This window comes from Aythya marila (genome assembly GCF_965140915.1).
Source record: "Aythya marila genome assembly, chromosome: 1".
Taxonomy (NCBI): domain Eukaryota; kingdom Metazoa; phylum Chordata; class Aves; order Anseriformes; family Anatidae; genus Aythya; species Aythya marila.
Window position 1 is genome coordinate 14,111,829 of NC_139042.1, and position 14,695 is coordinate 14,126,523.

The 14,695-nt window shown below is 36.9% G+C and overlaps 1 protein-coding gene across 2 annotated transcripts in view; it reads right to left on the bottom strand.

Annotated features, from left to right (window-relative positions):
- PGR (progesterone receptor) overlaps positions 1-14,695 on the bottom strand; it is a 39,424-nt gene that overhangs the window by 14,158 nt on the left and 10,571 nt on the right. For both annotated transcript variants that reach the window (XM_082756571.1, XM_082756572.1), the window contains exon 3: positions 8,233-8,349. In XM_082756571.1, coding sequence (XP_082612697.1) covers positions 8,233-8,349 — 117 coding nt within the window. The remainder of the gene's footprint in view (positions 1-8,232; positions 8,350-14,695) is intronic.

Here is a 14,695-nt window from a genome sequence, read left to right on the forward strand (position 1 = left end):
CATCACTATTTTCCAGTAGTGCTAGATTACACTTTCCATCTACACTAGGAAACTAAAATTCTAAAATTGTTTTCTGAATAAGTTTCCTATTTGTTGAGTATTTATATAATTAAGAAATAATCATGGAAAATTCTTAAGAGTTTCTTCCTCCATATCCTCCTCCCTGCTCTATGAGATGAATGTCACCCACCCATTAAAATTATTGCATGAATTCTAGGTTACAGTAACCTCAGAAAGTTTTTTCTGGTTCAGTTCCTACTGTTCCATCACAGGCTGACAGCTGAGCCAGCTGGCTCTACATTTCAGTTGCTATTCAGTGTTAATTAAGGATACTGTTTATTTTTTCTCTCTAACATTCAAGAAGAAAAATGCAAGTAAGTAATTATTAGATATCGAAATTCCTTTCCTTCAGTTCCATAAAAGCATTTCAGTGTCATGGCTAAATTTTATCTTGATAATCTTTAATGTAATAATTTTATATTCTTAACAAGAATGAAAATAGAGTTCGAAGGATGAATGAAAATCAACAGATACTGTAAAAACATGCTAGCACTTAGAAAACCCTTCGCTTTCTGCAGTGCAATTCTTATTTCAATACTGCAGTTGAATAACACTAACAACAACAACAACAACAAAAAAGGCAAAACAAAACAAAAAACACCACCTTGAACTGCTTTCCCAAAATAAACGCAAAGACTACATCTGGTATGTCTGTGTAAACATACATAGCTCTAGGTAGCAACTCTTCAAATTTCTTTCATGGCAACATGCTCGCAGTGCACCATATGGACACAGATCAAAGGCAACAATGCTCAGAAAGAACATGTTTCAAGGAAAAGTCGCACCCATGTAGAAATCCCTGCATGGAACACATTCCCTCTAAATATACCCTCAAAGGTGAAATCTGTTGTTAGATCATTAAATTCCTCAGTTCTGCCAAACGTGTTTTCCTCAGTGAAAAAAGCATGTCATAACAAGTACAAAATGCAATAAGGTTGCCGATACTTATGATCTGATTTAGATGACAGTGAAACAATTAAAGAGATTCAGGGTGACTGCAAGCAAATGGTAAGTTATTCTTCCAAGAAAAATAAGAAGCTTACATGTTTCAACTTTAAAAAACACAGCAAGGAAGAAGAATTTTCTGCTCCAAAAAAAAAATGAGAAATCACCTTTATATTTTTACTTAAGGTTGCATACTTTACAACAGTAGAAAAAGAGATGCACCAAATTCACTGGCTGAAAATAAAATCCTTGACTATCAAATTGCTGGACCATTGAGAAACTGCCTTTTAAAATGGCAAAATGCAAAAAACACCCTAAAATTTACTTTTGGAGGTGAAAGGTAGTAGAATTGTAACAGCGTGCTTAGTTGAATTGAGATTCCATTTATAATATGCATATCAAATTATCTTCTAAAAAATAGTACTTTTGTTTTAAAGTGAAAGATTATACAAGGGAAATAGAGCATCCTAAAGAAATGAAACAGAGTTATATGAACCCATGCAACCTACGCACAAAAGAGGCTCTAGGACAGTGGAGTAAGGAAGCACACTTCAACTTCAGCATGTGATCTGAATCCTTTCTCAACTGGTCACGAAAGGAATGTAGAAACATTAGCATAGTCAGACTTATCAATTACTCCCCTCCTTGGAAAGTTTCTGTCTCTTAAACTACATACTAAAACAGAAGGCTTCAATAAAAGTAGCTTTACTTAAGAGCATGTCTATTCCATTTTCTTCAGATGCTCCCATATTATACAAGATAATAAATTTTATGAAAATCCAGCATCTCCATTTTGGAGTATCAAAGATGAACAATTAGAGAGTTACACTGACCTCATCAGAACATCTATTAGTGCATTAATAGTATAACATCAAGCTAGATTAATACATCAACCATAGGAAGATTCCTTGTGTTTTTTCTACATATTTTATACAGTCTATGACTTTGATTAACTACTCTTGATGCCTGCTGGCATAGCTGAAGCCAGAATGAATCCTCTTGTTTTTGAACCAGACAGCATTAAGCAGATGAGTGCAACCCAAAAAGTTAAAATCTGCTTTTAAAAAAAAAAAAAAAAAAAAAAGGAAAGAAAAGTGTTTAGTGTTTTCCTATCACAAATATGCATACTTAATCATTAAACAATAAATAAAAATTGTATACAAAATGACAAAACTTCATTTTAAATTAAAATAGTAGTTAGAATCCAGAGATAAAATAAATACTAAAATGCTAAACAAAATTTCAAGAAACATGTTATTAATAGCATAAATAAGAAGGATAAGCTCTTCAGGAACAGTCATTATCCAATGAAGTCAAAGGTCATAGTCCCACTGACTTGAGTGTGGGTTTAATTAGTTTTGTATGAAGTGTCCCAACAATCTTATGTTCATTTTATCACCTGAGGTAAGGATATAAATTCTCCTGATCAGTGACTCCTTCCTAATGAACCAAACGCCAGCTTATACCTTACACCTTATATATCTGAACCAAACCAAACCAAACCAAACCAAGCCAACCAACAAACCAGACAAAAAAACAAACAAACAAACAAACAAACAAACAAACAAAAAAAAACAAGGCAGTATGATAATATCTCAAGAGATCTAGGACCAATTTCTACCATAACAAAGCTATATATAGACCTAAAAATGCTGGGAATTTCCTACTAAGTATTGTTTAGGTATGAAGGAAAGCAGAGAAGGAACAATTAATTTGATAGTTCATAAATAATGATTTCAGGTATTTTCTGAAATAATGGTTTCAGATACTTTTACAGTTCAGAGAACAAAGAAAGAAAGAAACCAAACAGAGTACTTATCACGTGGAAATGTTAGTAGTTAATAAGTACCAATGTTTCCAAGTGATTGAATGTATCTGAATTAATGTTGCACTGACTTGAAGAATTAGTTATGTGTTTATTTCTAATTATGTTGCTCAACAGCCACCAGTAAAGCAACCTCACTTGTTACCTATCTACTGGAAAGGTGACTACTGATAACTCACAATAAACTTTCCATCTACCACAAGGAGACCATGTCAAATTAATGCAAACTCTTAAGGACATAAGGAAAGCAACAAATATTTGACTACAGACTAGTTTTTCAACTGCAGTTTACAAAAACATTCATATAATTTCCTGCTTTAAGATAAACAAATGCCTCTGCTAACTCTTGTAATGTAAAAAGAATACTAATCCACCCTGGCAACTATTCATCTTAGTATAAAACCAATCTGCACATTTAAACAGAATACCTTTTCTTTGTAATATTTTTATTAATTTGTATTAAGTAGGATAATATTTACTGGTGGCCAGTCACTGAAGCAGCTTCCTGCTACTCACAGTTCCCTTACCCTTGATTTATTACTAATAGAAAGTGATACTGTATTTGTATACTGCATGTATAAATAGACATAACAAGACATAACAAAATTAATATCTATTTTATCTCATTAACAAATACATTATGATTTTCTCCATAATACATAATTCTGTATTTTAGTATTATTTTAACTAGTTATACAGAATCAAGCAGCAAATCAGACATGATTGATAGTGGAAATTTTATTTTAAAATGGCTCGATTTCTAGTAAAAGGCTAACATCTCGCTATCTTTTCCCATACCCTCTAATCAGGTGGAAAACATCAACAATTTATTATTCTTGACAGAACACTATGGCTCCGACTTTAAGGTCACTGTGCTCTTACGTTTTGTGTAGAAGAACAAGCTGTGTACACCTTAGGAGGGTGTATACAAAATAGAGGAACAAAGCAGAAAAGCAGAAGTAATACATCTTGATTTTAATAAGCCTTTTGACACTACCTCATAAAATATTACCTGGAAAATTAATTAAGATTTGTCTACATCTAATCACTGCAATGTGGACTGAAAGCTGACTGAAACAATGAATAATGTGATAATTTAGCAGTACAACAGAACAAGGAATCAGTGACAGTCAGCCTGGGAAAATCACAGATCCACTGATAGGAAATAAAAAGCTGTGTGTGTTTATTCAAGGACTTGACACAACTTTCTACTATCCTATTAGGTAGAAGATTAGAAAGTGGATTGATTAACTTGTTTGGTTATGAAACATAGAACTTAAAGACAATATTCCCACAGAGAATCTCATCGTTAACATTCTGTAAAATCTCAGTCTTTCTTACCATGATTAAGCTATGCTGAAGGTCTTTGTTTTTTGTCTGAAGGCTAGCATTAGGAAACTAATTAGGAGTAAAAGAGAAGTTCATCTATGAAAGTTCCATCTGAAGGATAGAAATCACAAAATGCACATTTTGGGTGGGGGGTGGGGGAGTGGAGGGGGATGCTTCAGGGTGGCCTCTGTGAGCAAAGCCCAGCAGATACCCCACATCAGATCAGAGCCAGCTCCAGACATCTCCAAAAGGGACCCACTGCTGGCCAGAGCTGAGCCATGAGCGACACTGGGTAAGCCTCTGGGAGAGCAGATTGAAGGAAGGGGAAATCTGCTGTGCTACAGCAGCTGGGAGAGAGGGGTGAGAGCTGAGAGAGAAGCAGCCCTGCAGCCCCCAAGGGGAGTGCAGCAGGAGGGCAGGAGGTGCTCCAGGCACAAGGCAGCACAAGTTCCCCTGTGGCCGATGGAGAGGCCCCTGGTGGAGCAGGCTGTCCCCCTGCAGCCCATGGGTCCCACATGCAGCAGATCTCCATGCTGCAGCCTGTGGAGGAGCCCCCGGTGGAGCAGGTGGATGTGGCCTGGAGGAGGCTGCGGTCCATGGAGAGTCCCTGCAGGAGCAGGCCCCGGGCCGGAGCTGCAGCCCGTGGAGAGGAGCCCACGCAGGAGCAGGGGGTCTGGGGGGAGCTGCCACCTGTGGGGGACTCACACTGGAGAGCAGTTCTAGAACCATATAGAATGGCTTGTGTTAGAAGAGATGTTAAAGATTGTTTACTTCCAACCCAGCTGCCAGATATCCCTTGAAAGGATGCCACCCAGCCTGGTCTTGAACATCTTGCAGGGATGGGGCATCCACAGCTTCTCTGGGCAACCAGTTCCAGTGCCTCACCACCCTGTGAGTGAAGAATTTCCTCCTAACATATAATAGGAACCTACCCTCTTTTAGTTTAGAATGGTTATTCCTTGTCCTACTACTGTCCACCCATGTAAAAAGTTGCCCTCCATCTTTTTTATCAGCCCCCTTTAAGTACTGAAAAGCTGTAACGACGTCATTCCAGAGTCTTCTCTTTTGCAGGCTGAACATCTCCAGTTCTCTCAGCCTTTCTTCCTAAGAGAGGTGCTCCAGACCTCTGATCATCTTCATGGCCCTCTTCTGGACCCACTCTGACAGATCCACAACTTTCTGGTGCTGAGAGCCCCAGACCTGGATGCTGGACTTCAAATGAGGCCTCACAAGGGCAGAGCGGGGGGGGACAATCACCTTCCTCCACCAGTTGCCCACTCCTTTATTGATGCAGCCCAGGATGTGGTTGGCCTTCTGGTCTGCAAGTGCCCACTGCTGGCTCATGTGGAGCTTTTCATCCACCAGAAGCCCAAGTCCTTCTCCACAGGGCTCTCAATGAGTTCTTCTCTCAGTCTGTACTCACGTCCAGGATTGTTCAAACCCAGGTGCAGCACTTTGCACTTGGACTTGCTGAACCTTGTTAGGTTTATGTGGGCCCTCTTATCTAGCTGTGAAGGTCCCTTTTTATGGCATCCCTTCCTTCTGTTGTACTGACTGCACCACTCAGCTTGGTGTCATCCGTGAACTTGCTGAGGGTGCACTTGATCCCACTGTCTATGTCATTGACAAAGATACTAAACACCATTGGTCCCAAGACAGACCCCTGAGGGATACTGCTCGTCACCAGCCTCCACCTGGACATAGAGCCATTGTCAATTATTTGTCTGTGACCATTCAGACAACTTCTTATCCACCAAATGGTCCACCTTTCAAATATCTCTCTCTTCAGTTTAGAGATCAGCATGTATTGTTGGAACACATCAAACACCTTATAGAAGTTAGATGATATCAGTTGGTCTTGCCGTGTCGACTGATGCAGTCACTCCACCATAGAAGGCCAGTAGATTGATCAGGCAGGATTTGCCCTTGGTGAAGCCATGCTGGCTGCCTCACATCACCTCCTTGTCCTGCATGTGCCTTGACACTGCTTCCAGGAGGATGTGTTCCATGATCTTGCCAGGCACAGAGGTGAGGCTCACTAGTCTGTAGTTCCCCAGGTCTTCCTTTCTATCCTTTTTTAATATGGAGTGACGTTCCCCTTTTTCCAGTCACCAGGGATTTCACCTGACTGACAAGACTTTTCCAATATGGTGGACAGAGTGGCAACTAATTGCAATGGCAACTACTTCAAACGGCTCCCTTAGGACCCTAGGATGCATGGGATCGAGTCCCATAGTCTTGTACCTGTTTGATTTCATCCATTCCTGAAAGGCTGCATCTGGAGATACAGTCCCATATGGGATCAGCTCCTGAAGAGCTGCAGCCTGTGGGCAGCCCCCACAGGCTCAGTTTGGGAAGGACAGCATCCCGTGGGAGGGACCCCACAGGGAGCAGGGGCAGAGAGGGACCATGAGGGAGCAGCAGAGACGATGCATGAGGGTCTGACCGCAGCCCCCATTCCCTGTTCCCCTGTGCTGCTGGGGGGGAGGAGGTAGAATAGGGTGGATGGGGGGAATTTGTTTTTAGTTTGCTTTTAGTTCTTACTTCTCTAGTCTGGTAGCAGTAGGTAATAATCTCGCTATGCTGGGTCTGCTTTACCTGTGACTGTCATTGGTGAGTGATCTCCCTGTCCTTATCCCAACCCATAAGATGTTTTTTTTTCATCATATTTTCTCCCCTTGTTTTTCTGAGAAGGGGGAGAGTGCTATGGTGGTGCTGAGCTACCTACTGGTATTAAACCACCACAACATGTTCTCTTAACTTTGTTCCTCCTTCCTCAGCCCAGTGCCATCAACATCCTTGGCAGCTCCATTCTTTTTACCAAGAGGAAGCACTGCTCTCCCAAGGTGCAGGAAGGAGCAACAGACAGTAACACCAATTACACTGATGTCTGTCACTGTTCTATTTCCAGTGCTGTGGGGTGAGAGGGATCTAGTTTGAAGAAGAGGACTCAAAGGAGAGGTAGTGTTGAAGGTTTCAGGGAGGTTCAGGAGCAATACGTAAAACAGAATCCATATCACAGCACTGCCTCTCCCTCCTGTCGTTACACAGACTGCTCCCTGGAGGTGCAGCACTGTCTGTTACAGAGGATGAAATGCAGAGAGCCAGCAACAGCTGCTCACTGGTAGGGAACTACTGATTTACATCACTGATAAACGTATAAAATGTAAGAATGACATGACGACCGCGTATGCAAAATACTCCAGCAGCAACACAGTACTGCAGGATCTGAAAACATACAGCTGTGCAATCAAAATGTCAGCCTGCAAACTACATACAAATGTTAATTTATGAATGGACACAGACACAGAAAAATAATGAAATTACCAACAGCATATAATGCCAGTTCTTCCTTCAGGGAAAAAAAGCAATATATAAATGCAGAGAGAGAAATGTTTGATGAACTAAAACATATTAGAAGTAAATCATATTTTGTCTGTTCCTTTTTTATTATTATTTTTAATTCAATTTGAAAATACATTCTTTCTTGCTTTCTACTACCTTTATATTATTTTCTTATAGTTTCAGCCATGTATTTTCAAGCCGTGTGCTGGTCCAAAACTTCATATAGCTAAAGTGTCATGAAAAATATGGGAAAAAGAAAAAAAAATATATATATATACATATATGCCTGGTCCTCTTTGGTGGAACAGAAGGATATAAACTTGTTGAATTCTACGCAAAGCAATGAGTACAGCAGAAAAGTGTGGGGATAGTCCTGACTTCTGATTTTAGTGTTGATCTCAATTTGCTTCTTCATTTTTTTCCCAGATTGAATTCTCTGATCCAAAACTATTAATAAATACATACCAAAGACACAATTCCTGTTGTTGCAACAAAATGAGTGTAAGGATACATTATATGACACAAAGATATTTTTGTTTCAGGATTCCCAGGCTTTCGTTAAAATATGTAAGCATTTTAACTTATTTTAAACACCAGGTAATTCTTCCAAAATAACATTTTAATGTGGTTCTTTCTCTTAAAGTATTAAAGGAATATTAAACTCAAGGGATTGAAGCTAGTGCTCTTGACTGCCTATTTTTCTCAATGAGATTTGAAAAGCAGCTCACCTCCCAGGACCATACCGGCTTGACAGCACTTCCTCAAGCGACATGCTGGACAATTCTTCCTACGAATTTTATCAACTATGCAGTCATTTCTTCCAGCACATAAATAATTGTGCTGCCCTGCAGGCAAGAGAAAAACAAAATTAATATGTTTTCTAACATGACAAAATTATTTCTGTGTATTAATGTTGCAAAAATAACAGAGGAGTCAAAAACAAAAAAGTATAACTGACCCATTACAGAACCCCTTCATTTTGTTAGCTATTAAATAATCATCTTTTACTACTTAAATATAAAGTTTCTTTGTCCTATTTAAGAGTGACATTCCCTATCTACATAATTCCAAAATAATTAACAGGCAGTACAAAACGCTTAAAATATTAATCAGTATTTCTAATCTAAATCAAGCATGAGGACAGATTTCCTTCTGTTTTTTGTTTGTTTGTTTGTTTGTTTTTCCTTTACTGTTCCTAATTGCAAAGTTAATTAAGTATTTTTTGCATGGATTGATAAAGAGTTTCCAACAAAACTGAACAAAGAAGTTGGGGCATTATGCAGTGCAAAAAATAGCCCTTTAAGCAGAGTAAATTACCTCTGCTGGAGAATCAGTTCTGCACAACACCTGCTGAGACACCAACTGAACATATGAAGCCAACAGAGGACAAACAGAGGAAGGCTGTAACTTTTTGGTTTATGTTAGCTCTTAGGAATGGCAACTCCAGTTTATTGTTTAATTCTGAAGCACTCAGTTAGGAAGAAGCTGTCATTAGTGTATTAAAATGGAATCTTTCACATGAAATTAGCTTCCAGCACAACAGTCATTTTATTAGCAAAACATGAAATCCAGCTGATATAATAACATTATTTCTCAAAACAAGCTTCAATTATAATTTTTCTTGAAGAGAACAAAAAAGTATATTTTTATGCTTTTGTATAATAGTTATCATTTCTGTGATTCATTTTAATGTTGAATGAGTAAACAAAGCTGTAAGAAGAAAACAGAACAAATCTTCGCATTAAGCCTCAGTTTATCCTCTAAGGTTTAACTCTAAAATCCTTCCTGTTTTTGCACACCATCCTCTATCCGTTCCTGTATTTTCATTTTCTTACATCAAAGCATAAAAGATGTTTCTTTTAAGACCAAAAAAAAAAAAAAAGGATAAAAATGTATAACTGTAGGAAGTACCAATATCAGGGATAATTCCCCTGTAGAATATTGTGGATGTAGACCTGTAAATATAACAGGAAACCACAGCACCACTTTTAGATTTTTACTTATTTTTAGATTGGTACTACTCTGACTTAACCATCTGATGTCACCAGGAGCACACAAGTCTGAGACAATTATTTTATTCAGCTGGTGTTATTTTTTTCTTTATAATCTTATTCCATCCTTTATCTGCACTTGGTCAAGTGAGCAACTGTTCACCAATAACTTTTCTAAACAGGAGAAAGACAAACTGAAAATGACTCCTCAGGTGCAAATGCAGGACAAGACCACTCTATTCTAACAACAAAAGACGTGCTAAAACACATGAAACATTCCGTTTGCTTCTGTGGTAACATCTTTTCAAAAATTAATTTACTTCTTACCTTTACTTTTAAGAGCAACTTGTCTAGATTTAATGAAAGAAACCTGACTTCCTAAAATTCTTAACAGTTTCTATTGTTTTAGAAAACAACAAGTAATTGTCTTATACACTGCCTGGAACTTTAAAAATATTTAATAATGTACTAAATTACAAAAAAAAGCTCATTTATTTTCTCCTATTACTTCTAATCCTGGATATCTTCATACCGGAAATGTTATCAAAATTAACCCAATGACTAAAAATCTGTCTTGCTTTGGCAGCAGAGCAGGAGGCAAAACACTTATTTTGAACATTTGTCATTTATTTGCATTTTTTCCTCATCTTGCTTTGCCTTTATTAGCTACAAAAGCTCTTTTGAAAGGCAACAACAGTTTTAAGATTGTTACTTAAAAGCATAAAACCATCAAATCATCAAATTATTTCTGTATTGTGGCATTCTGATGCATAGTTTATCTACAGAGAAATGCTTAAGTACATGGTTTAGGTTATATTTGTGGGTTTTATAGTATTTTTATTTGTTTGTTTTTTGTCCCCTGAAAAAATATCTCTTTGGACCTCATTTTTTTGGAACCTTTTGAATTTATATCTGGATCCTTTTAGCCCATGTCCACTGGAAGATCAAAAAATGGACTATGCATTTCCAGCTCAGCTGCTCAGAAGCAGCTTGCAAACCTACAGGCATTCATGATTTAATTTTCATCCTATGCTGACACAGAAAAATACTTATCTACTAAAGTTAGTGCCATATCATGAAATACTCCTCTTCAAACTCTCAAAGAAAATGTTCATATGTTCTAGAATGATGTTAGTATTTAAACTTTGCTTTTGATACTAATATGTGTTTTGCATACTTAATACCCCAAGTATGTGTGCTCACTGCTAAAGGAGGCTAAGAAACTTCAGTAGAAGCAGTAATGGCAACAGTGTTCATGCTGGAACAATAAATTAATTGGCAAAATGGGAATTAATAGCTTGATCTATACACATTTTAACAGCCTGCATTATTAAATAGCAGATATATTATATAACAGCTTTTAAATATTACACATCTAAGATTGTTACAAATCAACAGTGCAATACATTGTAAAATTTAGAATTTGCAGTTACACTTTTAAAGTTCACTACAGCTCTTAGAAACCTCTTCATAACTTAGGCTTTATCAGTAGATCCAACCTCCACATTAACTGAAAATGTAGGAAATACTTCATCATTATGTAACAACTCACCAGTTATTATAAATCCAAGACAGAACAATTTTTTCCCATCTGCTGACCAAATCATAAATGAGTCACAATTATCAAAACTGTTCTTGAATGTTCCTATGTTCTAGTGAATACAGCATACCACCTCTGAGTTATAGAACAGATTAAGTAAATTCAGTGCATACCATGAGAGAAATGAAGCACCGTTGTTGGAATTTAGGTGCAGTAAGAATTTCCTTTGATCTTCAGAAAGTATTATTTCACTCCTATTTATTTCATAAACTGTACCAGTAACCTAACCTTTATTATGTTTTTACCTAGTTTGTTTCTTCCATAAAGAAGAAACTAGTATGAAATAAAAAAAAAAAAAGGAAAAAGCTATCCAATCTCTCCCCTGACACTTCCCAATCTAAAGTATATTACAAAAAAAAGAGCTGAAGCTTTTTTTTTTTTAAAAAAAAAATATATATATATATATTACATTATATATATATTTTATATATATATATATATATATATAAGGATATATAAGGTTTAATTATTTAGTATTTCACTTAGTCTCACCTGTCAGGGCTTTTTTAGTCATCAAAGTCATCTGACTGGATCTCATATAGATATACAAATCTCACATGAAACTGTATCTGTGTTTCTACCATTGTCAAGAGCTGGATTCTGAGAACCCATTACTTGCTTGACATTAATATTTAAGTGTCAGTCACTACATGAAGGACAGTTTGTGTAAGAAATGGAAAACATGCCAGATATTTAGTTAATTTCCAGATCATGGGAATCAATTTCAAATTAATTAATTTCAAATTAATTTCAAATTTCAATTAAGCTATTTGCAAAGTTTTGATGGTATACCTAAACATTTATTTGAAAATATATCATTTAGAATCGCTTGTTGCATCTCAGTCCTTAGGATGACCTGTATTTTCACTGATTTGCTTAAATATGTGAATATTGCAGTAATGTTAAATACATGTACTAATGAAGTATCTAAAGACCCCTGCCAAGACAAAATTCCTGTTCAATTGTAGCATGTCACCCAGCATCTTTTATATGTTATTATAACTAGGAGATAAAACACAAAAACCAAGATAGTTGTCCAGTCACTAGGGCCCAGATGAGAAAGCAAAAGCTGGTATTTGTATTTCTTACAAAAATATGGATCTAACAACTTTCTGACAACTGCTACTTTCTAGGAAGTTTTCCCCCAATGTTAAGTTTCCTGAATACGTTTCCTTTTCACCTATCTTTAAAAGTGAAAAAAAGCTCTCTCAAGACCTCAAAGCATCAATTTGTAATGTAGATTTGATTAAATATGGAGAAAATACAGAGATTTCATCTGAATCATTCCAGATTCTTGTAGGGTACCAGTTTTCTTAACCTCCATCAAAGTTTTATTTTAGCAAAGGCAGAAGTACTAATGTAGTCGTTCAACTGCAGTTTTAAGTACTTCAATAACTAATGCTACATTGGCACGTGTATATGAGAAAGTGATTAAGATGTGTATGGTCTGCACACACCAACACAATCAGTCACAGTTTTTGCTGTGACTGTAAAGCTGCAGTAATAGTACTACAGCTCTGAGAAATGCTGCACATACAGTGTCTTTAAAATCTGGTTATTAACTGAGCTCACTGCCATACTGTAAGTTATTTAAAATGATTCAAATGAATTAACAAGTTCCTGAAATTTTGCAGATATGCAAAGATGGAAAATGTATCTGCACAAGGAGTATCACATGCCAGCAGCCAGTTATTTGTATAAGTGCATCTGTGCTGAACTGCTGCCAGCCTGCACAGAAGCAACATGCTTGTTTGCAAACTCTCATTTCCTCCTGTCTGCAAATAAAAGCACTTTCTCAAGTCTTCTCTCTCTCCCATAGTTGATTTTGTTTCCCCATACCATTTTTACTTATCAATGCTTTCTTATGAAACCATCCTGTTCCAACCTCTGGAGGACTTCTGTTCACAATACACACCACACTGTTCTATTTAGTCTATTTTTATTTTTATTTTTCTGTCTAAAACCAGAAGATATCTAATGCATCTCTTTGTAAATTATTTTATGGCCAAGTACCACTCAATGTCAACATTTTCCTTCATGAAAGCCAGCCTCCAGCTTCTGTTCAATAATTTACTCCCAACATGTTCTTTTCCTCTTGCAGTGTTTTTCATACCATAAGAAATAGAAAGTGCTAATTATATAAGCAAATATTAAAACCAAAGGAGTTACTTTTTCACTAAATCCCTGTCAGGCATTCATGTGAAAGCTGATAATAAAAATGATTTTAAAATAAATAAAATGGAAAATAGTTTCACCTATGTGTACTAAACACAATGGTCCAGATGTAGCTTCTGAGAATGACTGACTTCTGGAAGCTAATATACTATACTAAGGTAAACATTACTCTGGATTTGGGCTGATTCTATCACTGTTTTCCATAACTAGGCAAATAGTCTAGCCTAGTTCCTCATCAGAAATGAGAAAAACAGCTAGACTGACCTTTGCTCTGATCTAAATTAACCACTGCTCTATTTATACTGTTCCCATGTGCAAAAAAGCAAATTTGTGTCAAGCTTGCATGTCACAATGTGGGCTTATGTGCATGGGTCTTGGAGAACTAGGAACCTATATTACAGAGTTTGTAATACTCAAAGTATTCTCTTCGTGTCCCTGTATGCCATTACAGACGATTACAATCTCCAAGATTCCACACACCTCAAATATCATTTTAAAATTATTTAACACCAACTTCACTTCAGTGCTAACATTTTCTCCAGAAATAAAGATGTCACTGAAATGAGGCTGAAACTCTAACGACTTAACAACAAACCACATTCCCCACTGACCTTACCCTGTTTGTAAAGAAAACAGTATTTACTGAGGGACTCACATTACATTTCCCTCCTTGACCATCAAAATCAAAGTTAACTTTTTTCCCAAATATTAAGCAGGTGTCCTGACTACAGCCCTATAAAGTACTTTTATTTTCAGACAGGAAGAAAGGAGAGTTTGCAAACAAGTGCATTGCTTCTGCACAGACTGGCAGCAGTTCAGCACAGATGCACTTACACAAATAACCAGCTACTCTATATAAAGTCCATAGTGGTATAATAAACGTGCTACTAATGCAGATCTGCTTCACAGCCAAGAGTTCAGTGGGCAGAAGAGTAACTTGGGAATATGTTCCATCCTGGACTCTTTTTCTTGCTGAAATAATATGGAATTCCTCCCCTCATAACAATATAGTTTAAAGTGAAAACAGTGAAGAATGATTACAGCCCAAGGCATCCTTTGGCCTAACGAGCTGCAAGGAGAAAAGGGTGTGTCTGACTCACTCCAGACATGATGAACACAGCTCTTACATCCTGGGTGACTGCCTTACTTCTTCTATGTACTCAGTGATGGGGATTGTGAGCATTAACAGGTACTACCAATTCCTTCATCTTTGTGAAGCTAGTCTTTCATTTCTTTGCCTTAACTACACACGATGAAAAAAGCAAATTGATTAAAAATGTTTTGTTCAAAAAGGAAGCACAACTATAAAACATTCATTCCTAAGTCAAATCTAATATTTCCCATATTCTACTTTACTTTGCTAAGCAGATTGATAACTAATTTTTCATATAACTCTACTTACAACAAACTTCTGTTACACTTCCA